General features: G+C 39.0%; 3 protein-coding genes across 4 annotated transcripts in view; 2 read left to right on the top strand and 1 right to left on the bottom strand.

Annotated features, from left to right (window-relative positions):
- Positions 1-939, bottom strand: part of LOC136422665 (TSC22 domain family protein 4-like) — a 55,246-nt gene extending 54,307 nt beyond the window's left edge. Inside the window, exon 1 of one of the 2 annotated variants that reach the window (XM_066410490.1) lies at positions 796-939. The gene's annotated coding sequence lies outside the window, so the exon portion shown is untranslated. The remainder of the gene's footprint in view (positions 1-795) is intronic. The other variant, XM_066410491.1, reaches the window with a different exon arrangement.
- Positions 1-15,114, top strand: part of LOC136423336 (tyrosine-protein kinase RYK-like) — a 189,224-nt gene that overhangs the window by 125,497 nt on the left and 48,613 nt on the right. The window lies entirely within an intron of this gene.
- On the top strand, positions 2,380-14,642 carry LOC136422782 (very long-chain specific acyl-CoA dehydrogenase, mitochondrial-like). The gene is made up of 19 exons (XM_066410656.1): positions 2,380-2,534; positions 3,561-3,627; positions 4,258-4,350; positions 4,981-5,053; positions 5,528-5,592; positions 5,967-6,101; positions 6,908-7,108; positions 7,439-7,506; positions 7,712-7,757; positions 7,936-8,018; positions 9,180-9,378; positions 10,267-10,371; positions 11,016-11,165; positions 11,664-11,765; positions 11,964-12,061; positions 12,516-12,661; positions 13,163-13,235; positions 13,611-13,686; positions 14,229-14,642. Exons 1-19 carry the CDS (start codon positions 2,461-2,463, stop codon positions 14,358-14,360), a joined length of 1,986 nt encoding a protein of 661 aa, XP_066266753.1. The 5' UTR covers positions 2,380-2,460; the 3' UTR covers positions 14,361-14,642.

Here is a 15,114-nt window from a genome sequence, read left to right as displayed (position 1 = left end):
GTAACGTTCGTTACCTTTGTTGTTGTGTTTTGCTGCTGTTACATATAAACAAAATGTAAATACACTTTTGTAATGTTACAAGCAATCCAACGGCAAAACTGGCTTTTTGTTTACACGCTTATCGCACAAAAAGGACATAATTGGGCCAACTCACAGTCTGGTTTAGATCACGAAGGTAAACAAAGCCTAACGCACAGCAGAAATTGTAGTTGTCCTCAACAAAACACACACTGAAACGTTTTCATTCATTTTGAAGGGCCTTTGCTACGTAACACAAGTCACTTGTTTGCCACTTTAAACACACTATACAGCCAAATTTTCATATCTATCGGGGTTCGTTGTGTAGAAGGGTAAGATTTAGATTGAGGATCGAATGTAGGGTAAGTTGTGGTGGAAATTTAGGGGGTAACGAAGGCAGGAAACTCGTAGTTACACGACTGGACTCGCTGTTTTCATTCAATCGGCCGCTCAACATGCAACGTCCAACCTCGCCGCTTGTCTCCAGTTTCCAGACCGCCTACGTGGCCTTCTGTACCGATTCAACCCTCCCAAACAACACACAGCTTTAGATAATATACTCGTAATACACACTGTGGGAAAAGGGAGAGAAAAACTCGACGGGCAAGTGAAAAATCGGAATAAATCTGCCTCGTCACATCGCACGAGCGCGAGTGAGTGCTACTGAACAACCACCCAGGACCCCTCCGGACCTTTCAAAAGCTAGAAGTGTCCAGCAAAATTACCGTTTTTAACACCAAAATATCACATTCAGTGAAGAATAAGACTTTGGCTTACCTGTATACCACATCATGTTGGCCTACAATCCTTCTGTGTTGGAATTCTGACCAGAACAAGATTGAATTTCCTGCTGAAAAACTCGCCCAAAGACGTAGACAGTTGTTCTTGAAAACAAAATGGCGAACATGTGGGGCGCAAAGCGTAGTGGGAAATGTGGGGCTATGTCGGGGGAATTCCGCGATCCGGTCATCTTCTAAATTTTGCATCATTGTAAAAATGAATTTCCGCTGCAACTTTACTTACAAGGTTTCTGTTCATGATCTGCTTTCACAGTTTTTAAACGCGCTTAGTAGGAAGTTAACGCGACTTAACGTAATACAAAACTATAAAAATGGTGGCTTACATCTCCGATAGCTACAAAGCCCGAATGTTTATTTTCTACCAAGCGGAATTTTTGCTTTACCTTTTTTTGTCTAGAACAAAAAGAAAACACTAAAATCATCAAATGACTTTCGAATACTGTTACGTGCCCGCTAAATTGTACATATCTTTATTACACACGATATACATGAAATATTTGGCTTCGACAAAGGCATCCGTTTACAAGAAAAACGATATGCTTTATCACTTACTTTAATAGTTGATTACAATAGAGTCTCATATTGCTAATACACACAAACAATTAAATCTATTCTACACCGTGTCCTGATTCCTTTGGGAAGCCCACTAAATGTCGATTACCTACTTGAGCTGATTGAGCGAGGAGGTTTAATCAAGAGTTTCAAAAACACCTCAAAAAAGGTAAAGCTATGCTGTCTAGTCCATGGCCATGTAAGGGGCTTTAGGAAAAAAAGAAATATACTCTTATAACGGATAAATCATGTGTTTCGTGGTAGAAGTATTTTAAAGCACGTTTCTGTTAGCTCTTCTATTTAAAAACTGATTCACAATGAGAGGGAAATGCCAATACAGGAAATTCCTGCAAACGCAAATGCAAAATTTGACTTTAACATATGAACTGGCAGACGATAATGAAATACATGAGGCATGAGCGTTCTTGAAATGATGAAGAATTCTAAACAATGTACGCACTAGAGGCGGCAGCTCCTTTCCCGAAGATCGTATCCAGGTATCCATAGGTTAGTGAGTTGCGCAATGCCATGTTGCAGCAACGACCTCATGCGGTGCAATGTAACAATTGCAGTCTATTGGAAGTTAGGCAGAAAAAATAGATCAAGCTCTTCAAGCATTTTTAGCCATTTGCGTAGTATCTCATATCGTATGCTACAGATGTAAGTTACATGCATAACCAAGGACATAATGTAAGTTACATATACATTACCAAGGAACATTATCATCATGATACAAAATGTATAACAAAATCATCAAATTTTATTCTGCCTGGAAATTTAGCTCATACCAAACACACACAAAACTTCGAGGGACTAAAAAAGGTATCTCCAAGTTGGAGGGAAAATCGCAAGTTTTGTTAGTTTGTCCCGTTTTGCTGTCAGGAAAATGACACGATCTTCCCTCCCTACTATTCCCTCCCAATATCTGCTTTGAAACTACGTGACGTCATGACGGGCGTGGTTTTCCGGAAGTCACTTTAGCGGATGTGACGTCACGAAATGTGACGTTGTGTAACCTTTGCCTTTTGAAGTGACGTAATAACCTGTGTGTAGGTCAATACGGACACCAAACAGAAGATTTCCCATCAAAATGCTGCGATCTGCACTAAAACTAGCGCTCATACAGCGCTCCGTCGCCTTGTACAACTTCAAGGAAGGAGTGAGGTACGGTATTCTCCTTCTTGTGTCTGTTTGTGTCTTATTTTTGTTCGGGAAAAGGAAATGTCCTTGGTTGTGAAATTAGGGAGGTGAAAACCTTCCTGGTTATAAAACCGGCGTTTTAACTTTAACTGTTCAAATATAACGCCGTGTTTCAGCGCACGTTTTCAGACTTTAGACTGTGGACTTTGCTCTTTTTATTGTCTAAATCGAAGTATTGTGTGAACAAGCGAGAATGGACGTACAAAATGTACCAATAGAGATTGCGTAGTTAAGGTCGTTAAGTAAGGTGAGCGTGGGAAAAAAAGCAAGGACGTTAAAAATCCCTTGGAAATCTCAGTATATTAGCATTGGCGTAACACAGGCACAGCAGTAGTTTATGGCTACCATTCAGCTGACATATTTTTCTAACACCGAAATATGCCACATTAAGAGCCGCTGAAATGGTTGTATAGGACTTAATTATAGGATTGTCTGTATGGGGGGTGGGGGGTTTACAACACTTTATGCTGAATTCAGAAGAACCCCCTGTGCAAAAAGCAATGCTAAAAGCAAGAAAGGCAATAACGCAAAATTTGGTCGCCTTGCTACGAATAACTGCGTGCATAACATAGTTTTCCCTACAAATTAAGGGAAATCTAAAAAGGCTACCTATGCCTATTTGCAGACCCTCACTTAACATTATAGAACACTGAAATTTTATATTTATTTAGTGAATTTATCGTTATATAACCCTGAGAACCACCCACCAAATCCTACTTTCAATTAAGTAACAAGCTTGGATGGGGTCTACAACAAGGTTTTTCTGACCATTAGTCACTTGAAAAATGAAATTAAATCTAATGTTAAAGGATTCTAAAAATTAGTTATAGATAATCAACCTTCCATTATAAATATAACTCCATTTATCCGTTAAATTCCAAGACTCTACGTACCAACTTAAGATAATTTTGATTTAGCCCTTAAATACATCAAAATATGATTGTTCAATTTACATTGTTTAATTTACAACTGAAGTTTGTTCGTCTTCAGGCCATCACTAGCAAGTGTGGTACGGCTGAACCAGCAACACTATGCCTCCACAGCAGCAAAGACACAGGTATTAGCACCAGAAGTTATCTATTTTCTCTGTAAAATCACTTCATTTCTGTCATAGTCTCATTACTCTCATACTGATGAGGTTGTCATAATCTTTGATACGGGCGCTCCAGACAGGTCTATATTTTACGGTATCACATGTACAGTCTCCTACTAGTACTTGTATCATAGAAATTATTAGAATCATTCAAACACGGTTCGCTGGGAGCCATCAAGAGAATGGGACAATATAATATATATAGACAAAAATGCCTAAAAATGCTAGCCTCCGTTGCAGGCTCTGACGCGGCTTTTTGGGGGGGCAAAATAATATGTTTTGCAGCCAGCCCGTAACCATCAGCCGACCCTGTAACTAATAGGCGGCTATTAGTTACAGGGTCGGCTGATGGTTACGGGCTGGCTGCAAAACATATTATTTTGCCCCCCCAAAAAGCCGCGTCAGAGCCTGCAACGGAGGCTATAAAAATGCATCAAATCAGCCGTAGCAGAACCTCTGCATGGAGCGTCATCATGTAGTTTTTCTGTTGGTTGATAGTACAAAGTAACTTTCTATGCTGCGTGTAAATGGCTAATGATTTATATTGAGTGTCTGTGAGATGATTTTGGTAACTTTGTGTTTTAACTTTTCCAGGAACGAGATGTTGAACCTGAGGCAGAAAAGCCTACGAAACCAAAGGTTGTCCAGGAGAAGGTTGAAGCTGAGGTCGAGGGCGCTCCATCTGCGGTAGGCTACATTTATATGCCGTTTGTTTGTTTGTTTGTTTGTTTTATTCAGATCTCCATTAGTGTACAATTAAAAAAAAATTGACACTATTTTTCCTGGAGTCCGCCTACATTGAATACAATTAAATCAAATACAAGGACAAGATTTGTACTTGACTTGTTTGAAACATACAGATCTTTGGAGAACTTCCCACATTAGATGTACTTTCTTCTTGTGGTGGTTTGCATGTAATGTGTTTCATTTGAGTTAGCTGACTCTTCATGTTTTTATGGAATGTAATTTCACTTGAGTAGCAGGAAGTTTGAATTAAATTCGAGATGATAAGTGACATTGGTAAACTTTGGGCTTAGAACCGATAGGTTCTGGGTTCATTACTCACGCACCATGCCCCGAAGTTGTGCCCTTGGGGAAGGCACTTTACACAAATTTCCTAACTTGACGGTGGAGTGACGCCCACTGAGCCTCTTTAGCTAATCTGTCAAAAGTGTGAAGAAAAAACACACACAGATTTGGTATGCCAATGTGCTAATGTCTGCACAGTTGCCACAAAGAGCTGTTACGTTTTTTTTATATGAAAACTGTAGAGAATGGCACTATGGTTGAGATGTTGTTCTTTCTTGTCTTTTTCAGGGTACAAAGTCGTTTGGGTTTGGTATGTTCATGGGACAGGTGGCACCAGAGCAGGTCTTCCCTTTTCCTGAAGGTAAGAATGAGCTACAGTAAACATGATTCAACTTGGACTTCATTATTAGAACTCGGTACTTTTCACTGATACATGCATACATACTAGTATGTACATATAGAAAACAACACAATGTAATCCATGTCCCCCAAGGTATCAGAAAGTCATCATGCAAACCAACCCGCGGGAGGGCTGGGACCAAGGGCGATACGTTTTTTTTAATCATGTCATACCCAGTCGAAAATACACACAGTTCAATGCAAAATGTGCCAGAAGTTGAGAGACAACATAGATTCCAACGTCTGAATCATTTGATGGAAGCCCATGAAATATGACTTCAAAGCCCTGGCAATGCGGTAAAATATAAACCGGTCCCGAACACCAGTATCAAATTTTATCCCAGCCTGACATAAATATGTATATTAGAATGGTCATTTTGCCAAACAGTGAATTACTGTTTGCATAAGTGTACAATATTTTTAATCTGTTGTACAGTGCTAGATGAAGAGCAGAAAGAATTTCTCCAGATGTTGGTCGACCCAGTGGACAAGTTCTTTCAGGTGTGTGCCACAAATCTTTTTTACTGTACTAGTAGGCACATGTATGATTATATATAAATGACTATGGCTAGTGGATGTGAGGGAAGAACGAAAGAGAATCTGTAGTGTGTATGTAGACAAAATTAGGAATAATTTAAAATAAAAGGCCATGTAGGAAGAATAACTACTACTAGAGTAGCTGAACTGTCAAGCTAGTTGTAGATCCAAATAAAGTCAAAGGATCTCATGAGTTTTAGTCCGTAATTTACAGTTTGCCAATTTTGATTGATGAAACTTTGATTGCTCAAACTTGCTCCCAAAATTTTCAACATGTTTTAAATCTTCACTAATGCTCTTGTTTACCATCTTGTACCTTCCATGTTTTTCATGTTCAGGAACAAAATGATGCTCTCAAGAACGACATGATCGAGAAGGTGGATGATCCGACCATGCAGGGGCTGAAGGACATGGGGGCCTTTGGTCTGCAGGTGCCTCAGAAGCTAGGGGGTCTTGGCCTATCCAACACACAGGTATTATGTCTTATGTTATGTCTTAGGTTGGAACTGGGATAAAACTTCACCCAAACTTTTAGCAGACACGTTTAATCTCTAGTACTTTACACGTCTCATCACTTTTGTTTGAAAGAAGCAACATGTTTGTAGAGAGATTAGGACTTTTATGTAATCTTTGTTTGACCTTTACCTCTTCCCTCATGACCTCTATGAAAAGCGGCCTGCGTGCCAGTTTTAGCTTCTCATGAATAAACAATGGTTTAAACAAAAAAAACATAAATGTGAAAATTTTCATTCAATTTATGAAGAAGGTATAAGTTATAAGTGTAACAAGACAAGTGAAACTGCTACTAAGGTCATGTTGGTTCAATTATATGGATGACATCCGCGCGTGCATACTTTCTCATCTATTTCCAAAAAACAGACTTTTCGACCATACTGTAAATCATACAAAGCAGCTGCAATATGAGCAAATATATGCTGTAAATTGAAGAAAAAAATATTGGAAAACGTATACTTATGTCGTAGAATGCCAGTTTCAACTCCACAGTCGAAGAAGAAGATGTGAAAGAACATAAATGAAGAATCTATTGTTCAGTATAGCAATTACTAGATGTGTGTTAACTAATTTTTTCAACCTTCCTAACAACTTAGATTTCATAATGAAGGAACTTTTTTTTGCCGCACTTTTAGTTTTTTTTGCATGCTCAGTTTTGGGGTTTCCAGAAGATGTCATCCATATTAATCAAATCAACATGACCTAACTGTTCTTCAAGTCCATGTACATGTATATGTATAGACTGTGATGACTGTTCCCACCCCAGTATGCCCGTCTAGTGGAGATAGTTGGAGAGTATGACCTTGGAGTAGGGATCACTCTGGGAGCCCACCAGTCCATTGGGTTCAAGGGCATCCTGATCGCAGGGAATCCTGAGCAGAAGGCCAAGTACCTCCCCAAGCTGGCCACCGGCGAAACGGTCGCCGCGTTCTGTCTAACCGAACCTGCCAGCGGGTCAGATGCCAGCGTAAGTCAACTCAGTTCTTCTCTGATTGTCACATTTTGGTGATTTGTTAAAGGGAGGCTAAACTTAGAATTAAAAAGCCTTTGCTAAATATACCCCAAAGTCAAGTTCTCTGTCATACTTCAGGGCTCTCTCGCCATTTGCAACATGCAGGCGGCTACTCGCCTGATGATTGTTAGGTCACAATATGTGATAGCAGGTACCAACATTTCCCAACCACAGACGTACAGACGAGTAGCCGTCAGTACAGCGCAAGTTGCAAATGGCGAGAGAGCCCTGAACTATGACGGTTTTATGTAAAATAGTTTTGAATTTTGAACTCTCTTTTTCCAGTCTATCAAGACAAGGGCAGTGTTGAGTGATGATGGGAAACACTTCATTCTGAATGGAGGCAAGATCTGGTGAGTTTTACTCTTAAAAACACATTTTCTCTTTGTCCCTGAAAGAGCTTGACCTAAGAACCATATATTTTAGATTCCTATCACAAATGTAAGCTCTTGGTTTGAAGGAATTATTAGTAAACAAATATAATTGACCTGAATGTCTTAATTTTATCAGCAAAGTTGACACATTGTCACAAGTTTTTTTCTATCTCTCTTACCCCAGGATCAGCAATGGAGGGCTAGCTGAGATCTTCACAGTTTTTGCACAGGTGAAATATTTGGTCCCACAATCCTTTTTTTTTTGTCTTTTACTTGTCCTTATTCTTGAATAAAGAAACTTATTATAAGAATGACAAGGAAAAATATTGAATAACATGAAAGAAGATTCACACACTTATTGCAACATGTAGAAATCTATGATTGACATCCATGTTATTTTATGTGTAGACCCCACTGCCTGATGGGAAGGGTGGCACCAAGGACAAGGTCACAGCGTTCATTGTGGAAAGGTCGTTTGGAGGGGTCACAAAGTAAGGAAGAACATTGCCTTTATTGTGTAACTTTTTGCAAACAAATGTTTTAGAACTGAATGTCATTTAAACAGCAACATACTGTATTTTGTCATTTCTTATTTTGATTCTTGATAATCTTCTCTCTCTGTGTTAACAGAAATAATATGATAATTCTATAAATGGAGATTACACCGACTTCTAATTTGGCAAGCTGATAGGTTGATGCAAAGCAACATTGTATAATGCAAAGCTACTGCACAGGACGCCCTTTTTTATTTGGGCATTTTCGTTAAACGATTTGATGGCACAAGATGTATATAGAACAATATTGCATACCAAAGTTCTTTTGTTCACAACCAAGTATTTACATGAGCCAAAACTGTAATATATTCAACATAGTTCATACTTACATCCATTGTACAGGCAGATTCACTTAGTGATAGATTACCAACTTGTACTGTCTATTGTTAATTTTCTTTGATCCATTTTGTATTTATGCATGTCATTATGTTTTTTTGTTGTATGTGTTGAGTAGAAGGCTTCATATAAGCAATCGCTTCCTGCCTAATACTCTATAAACATATACAAATAAAATAAAATAAATGTCTCAATGACTGTCTGTCATCTTCATCAGGGCAATTCTGACAGGGCAATACTGATAAAGATGACAGACAGTCATCAAAATGTTGGCTCTTTATAAATACTTGGTTGTGAATAAATGTAAAAGAACTTTGGTACTCAGTCATTCTCCAACCTGATGAAATTAGTTAGGAGTATGTGTACATTATCTATACAATGATTCCGTTTTTTATGTTGACCTCTGACCTCTCCGCTCATTTTAAGTTCATCATGTTTGATCTTGTATGATTTACTATCTAACAATTGTTTTCGTTCTTCCTGTATTTGAATTAATTGTATTGTTCCTTTATTGATATTCTTGTATTTAATTAGCCGGACTCCAGGAAGATTAGTGTTTTAATTGTTATGATTGTACACCAATGGAGATCTTAATAAAACAAACAAAACAAACAAACAAACAAAGGAGAACAAGCTCCCCCATCAGCATGCAAGCACGTCAAACCCCCAGATGATGGGGAAAAGAAGACGATAAACCGGATAGTGAGTGTGAGTGAGTGAATGTTGCATCTGAAGGATAAAATCTGCTTTTCTTAACACTAGTGGCCCCCCAGAGAAGAAGATGGGAATCAAGGCGTCCAACACGGCGGAGGTGTACTTTGAAGACGTGAAGATTCCGCTGGAGAACGTGCTGGGGGAGGTCGGCGGCGGCTTCAAGATCGCCATGCACATCCTGAACAACGGCAGGTTCGGAATGGCCGCCGCTCTGTCTGGGACTATGAAGGGGGTTATCAAGAAGGCTGTAAGTGTATATTATTACATTTATATCATATTATTGTAAGTGTATATTATCCCACTTTCAATGGTCATCTATGTATAGTTTTTTTAAATTTTCACATTACAAAGAACACAAATGTAACATAGTCGTTTATATACTTGTTATAATGGGAATATCATGCAAAACGTACAAGTGTGACTAAAAAGACAACAAAACACACAAACGCAACAAGATTTGTTTTTAATTGATGGAATTCGTTAAACGCTCTGTCAAATCACTCGCCCGCAGCGAGGTCGCCAATGTGCCACAGCTTCAGTGAGATACCTCCTTTAGGAAACAACAGGGAGGACTGCTACAAATATAGTACAGCGTTCGAAATACCCGTCTGCAATCTGCAAATTGCATAAAGCTTTTCAAGATTGCAGAAGAAAAATTAATCTGCAATTTTGCAGAAGAAAAAAAATCAGACTCGGGATTCAATGGGCGGATTGGCTCTCAATTCAGGAGATTATATAGACTTACTAGTACTAAGCAAACTAGCGGCGCTGTAAATAAACTGAAGCCCACAGCGCCGCGAGAGATGGCGGCATTTCGGTGCATTCCGACTGCCTGGTGCTACTTGAGGTCAGTATTTTCGGGAGGTTTCGACACTTTCCGTGATAACTTCGGGGACGAATCATGTGAGAAAATGTCAAATTCGTACATTTCCGTCAACCCTCGCTAATCTCCGCGGTCACTATCTTGGGGTGGTAAAACAGGAGGCATGTGTATTTGCAGAAAATATTTTCAAATTGCAGAAAAAAATTTTGACATTCTGCAATATTGCAGAACACTGAAAAAAAGTATTTCTACCACTGTAGTATGTGTTGCGAGACATTCCTTGAACATATTTTTCCCTCATGCTTCTTCCAGGCTGACCATGCAGCAGCTCGTACACAGTTTGGTGAGAAGATTCACAAGTTTGGAGCCATCCAGGAGAAGTTAGCCAGGATGGCTATGATGCAGTATGTAACAGAGGTGGGTAGAATTACTGTAACATGTCAACACAAGTCATTTTACCAGTAACTTTCAATACATCTTGTCTGCTTGCGGCTCAATGGTGTGACTGTACTGTTTTTTCCTGATGCACGAAAAAGAAAAATGGCTGACATGGCAAACTACATGGTGCTTTATGGGGTACACCAACTTAACTCAACCTCTGGCACATTTCGCATTGAAAGGTGTGTTTTCTCGAGTGGGTATGACATAAATTATTAAAAAATACAAACAGTGTATTCCACATCACCTTTGGTCCCAGCCTAACTACAGGTTGGATCGCCTGACGGCCGTAGGCTAATACCTTGAGTAATACGGAATACACTGTGTTGTATTCTATATCTATGTCATACCTTGGCTGCAAAAAATTCGAATACTGGATTCGGACATTGGAATTGCGGCTGTTACAATTCTTATTCAAGGACACAAACTTTTCTCAACTTCTGACGCATCTTGCATTGAAATGTATGTATTATTGGGTGGGTATGATATGAATAAAATTCAACACAGTGTATTCTGGTTCACCCTTGGTCCCAACCCACCCGTGGGTTGGGTTGTTACCCCAGGCGATACAGAATACACTGTGTTAGTGTTTTCATAATTTTTGCAACTCTGTCCCCTCCCAGTCCATGGCCTACATGATCTCTGCCAACATGGACCAGGGTTCCAAGGACTTCCAGCTCGAGGCTGCCATCAGTAAGATCTACGGGTCAGAGGCCGCCTGGTTTGCCACTGACGAGGCTATACAGATCCTGGGAGGCATGGGGTACATGAGGGTGAGTTTGTATTCACTTTTTTATCTCAAGACAGTATGACTTTTCTGTGTCCTCTGTGATGTTGTGAAAGACAACAGATTGTGTTTAAAGAAATTTGACACATACTGTATTTTGTTCATGACCAATTACTGTAAAATAGTTGATTTTGCAATCATGGTTTTCTGTTCGCGTCATTGCGGTGTCCTCTTCACTCAGCAAACTTAAAACCTTGTTTTGTCTTTTGCCCGAGTACCCCATTGGTGAACTTAAAACCACCGCAAACACTGCATTTTCTCCCTACTGGGAAATTGAATTGCCACAAATTTTCAGTACCCCAAGTAAGTCATCACTGTGTTATTTTATGAAAAAAGAAATAAAACCCAAAGGCAAATTAATAATAAAACTAAGCCATAGATGTAAATAAATATCTATAAGACGGAAAAGAAAAAAGGACATTGCTATACTCTTTGTAAGTCTTTGTTCTTTGCTTGACATGTTTAATCTGTTCCCCACCCCCAGGACTGCGGAGTGGAGCGGGTGATGAGAGACTTGCGGATCTTCCGTATCTTCGAAGGCACCAACGATATTCTGCGACTTTTCGTCGCCCTCACTGGAATACAGGTACATTCACAACCAGAAGTCAGTACTTTGACTTATAGAAAAGAAATGAAAGGTCTATAGATATAATTCCAGGCTGTCCTCATACCAAATTTTGATCTCTTGTCCGCTCCGCCATTTGATGCTCCAATTAGTTAATTCTTTTAAAAAAAGGCCAGATGAAAACAGTTGTCTTAACCCTGTATGATCCTGCCTGTCCAGTTTGCTGGAAAGAATCTTCAGGAGTTGCAGCGTGCTCTGAAGAGCCCCCTGAGCAACATGGGAGTCATCACAGCAGCAGCAACCAAACGCATCAAGAGGTGGGTAAAAGCGTGTAGTTTTCACTAAATCTCTGTTAAGAAGAATCAACAGAAAGTGAGAAAATATGTTGTAAAACATAGTTGTTAATGATTCATCCTGTCACAAAAGCCAGGTCAATTTTTTCCTTCAGGTTTCGAATACAAGTACATTATAAAGCAGAAAAGTGTTGGTTACTTGTAACATCATCCAAGCGTAAAGTTTCTCTCAAGTCATGCACGCTTACCGGCTTTTCATTTGGTCTTCTTTGTAAAAAATTGACCCACATATTCTGACACATATTCTTGCTTAGCCTGACTTATTCACACTTCTAGCAGACCTTCCACTGAAGAATGTGTGTAACACAGGCTAATTCTTGCAGAAACATGACATTAATCATATTAAGGAAAAGTCCAATTTTGATGGTGCATTACTGTTCAGATCATCAACAAGTGATTACATTTGTCCCCAATGTAGGAAGCTTGGCCTGAGCTCAGGCCCCTCCCTGCAGCAGTATGTGGACCCGTCCCTCTCGTCCCAGTCCACTCAGGTCTCCAAGGCCATCGACCAGTTTGGAGGAACCATCGAAGACGTTCTCATGAAGCACGGGAAGAAAATTATCGGTAAGATGGCTGCTTTCTATGGTAGATTTACAATGTGAAATGACAGAAATTTTTATTGTGATCCACCATTTTTTTATTGTGATTTACATTTTCATAAATAACATGAAAGTACTGGAATATGGTGTTAAATCCTGTGGTTATGGATGCATTTGTAGTTACAAGATTTCACCTCTATGTAACTTTATCTCCATACAAATTGTATATTTGAAATCTTCTAACTACAAATGTATGCATATTAACCATCTTGCAGTACTTGCTACCAATTTGAAGCAAATTTAGACAGCTTGGCAGAAGCTGTCATTCTTGAATAGGACAATGTAGGAATGATGTGAATTAAGATTTTACCTTCATGGTCAATATTGTAGCAAAGTAGCTCAAAGATGTTACAGTTCAATTTAATCAAGAATGCCTAGTAAGTGTATTGTTGTATGTAAGCCTGTTCCTTGGTGGCATGTTTGATTTTTGTACTTCATCATTCCTTGCCTTTCATCACCCCCACAGAACAACAGTTCCTACTGAAGAGAGTTGCAGATGCTGCTATTGACATCTATGGCATGGTGGCTGTGTTGTCCAGGTAAAAGATTATTTCCTTTCAGTTTTATGTACACTTGAAGTCTTATCTCTGAAGTTAGCAGAAAGGTTGATTGCTTTAGACTGAGAAACCGTAAACAGGGAAATGTTTGTGGGGATTTAATTTCACAGTAGGGAGAAAAAGGAGTTTTTGTGGTGGTTTTACAAGTTCGCAGCATTGAAGGGTTTTACTGTAAAATGGGAACTGTCCGTAGTGGTTTTAGGTTATCAGTGAACAGGTCACCATGAAAAGTACTAACATAAAACCACCGCAAACAATTTGAAATTGTTGAAATTTTTTTGTCAACAATATGCTTAATATATGATTTGTTAATTTGTAATGAGAACAAGAATAAGATGTTGACTTCACGTCTTTCAGGGCTTCTCGCTCTATCCAGAGGGGAGACAAGACTGCAGACTATGAGAAGATGATCTGCACTGTCTTCTGTAACGAGGTATGTCATCAGAATTACCTTCGTAATTAGGCAAATCTTCCTTTAAAACTCACACATGTCAGTGTGTCATCACTCCTGGGGAGGAGTCCCTCCCTTGACTTGTTGACAGGCTACTTGCTGATTTTTGTCAATACACAGAAATGCAACAAACCTGTCTTGTACAAAAAATGTCATGCTTTCCAAAATAGAATCCAACAGCAGAAAATACCTTTATGTGCAGGTCCATTACTTAATAATGCTACCTGCATCTAGCTTATTTATGTGTAGAGGAGCCATCTAAACTTTGCTTGATATTTAAAAATGTACATCTCAGGAACATCTTAGATCTTTATGTTTTTGAAGATACTTATATTGATTGAATTCAAAACAAATCTCCCAGTGTATAATTTGTAGTCCTTGTTTGAACATGTCTATCTTACTTCTAGTATTTCTTCTAGCCTTAAAGGTATAGCCCCTACGCTCAACGAACTTCCTTTCATGGCATTTAAATATTGGAATAAAAGGAGTATCATTTGAATGACTATATGCTCTTGCTGTTCCAGGCTTCAGAGAGAGTAACATCAAACCTTGCTACTGCCACATCTGGGAAGAATGACTTCAAACTGATGAGGGACATCGCAGAGGAGGTAGTGCAGAAAAACCAGGTGGTGCAGGATCACCCGCTCGGCTTCTAAATCTCTGACCAATAGGAGGCCATCTCCAGGTCACATGATCACAGCTTATCCAATGGGATTCCTGGGATTTAATTGTTTTGAAACCAGTCATAGCCATACCTCATATTTTACCTCTCAAAGTAAAATGTCCAAAGAATAAGATGGGAGACATGAGAAATAGAATTGTACATAGGTTTTTTTGCCTGCAATAACAAATAAGCTTGTTTTGACAAGTTCTACATCAATGTAGACAGATGAACTTGTGTACTGAGTGAGATTGTATAAAGGTTTGAGTGTACACTGCACATATAGTCTGTGTTTATTTTCAACAGGAACTCTCGGATTTTTGAAAGAGAAAATGTGTGCAGTAGTTAAGTACGGTTTTACTGGAAACTGGCTGGAAATTACTACAGAGACATTTAAAGACACAGTACTTGGAACAACATTTTAGATTGGTACTCAGGATTATCACCAAATATTGTCTTACACGTCTCTAATGTTAGCAAATGGGACAGATATAGTACCATAGGAAGGACTGAAATAATGTTCATGTATATACAGTGATGCATGGAATTATGTATAGTTTGTGAATTTTGCTTTGTTCCACACAGCTTTAAAGCCATTTCAATGCAAGTGTTATCATCCATATGTTACCATCACTTTGAGTAAGTATTTTATTTTAGTGAAGAGGTGTTGCAAATGATAAAAAAGGGACTGGGAAAGAAATATGTAAGGTTCTATGGACGTAAAAGGCAAGAAAGGAGATTGTGTATGA

The sequence above is a fragment of the Branchiostoma lanceolatum genome, chromosome 17 (genome assembly GCF_035083965.1).
Source record: "Branchiostoma lanceolatum isolate klBraLanc5 chromosome 17, klBraLanc5.hap2, whole genome shotgun sequence".
Lineage (NCBI taxonomy): Eukaryota > Metazoa > Chordata > Leptocardii > Amphioxiformes > Branchiostomatidae > Branchiostoma > Branchiostoma lanceolatum.
This window is presented reverse-complemented; position numbering and strand designations above follow the sequence as displayed.

Coding starts and splice junctions, on each gene's coding strand:
- LOC136422782 (XM_066410656.1), top strand. CDS start 2,461: ATGCTGCGATCTGCACTAAAACTAGCGCTCATACAGCGCTCCGTCGCC. Junction 5,054..5,527: donor GGTCTTCCCTTTTCCTGAAG/GTAAGAATGAGC, acceptor TCTGTTGTACAG/TGCTAGATGAAGAGCAGAAA. Junction 12,662..13,162: donor GCACGGGAAGAAAATTATCG/GTAAGATGGCTG, acceptor TCACCCCCACAG/AACAACAGTTCCTACTGAAG.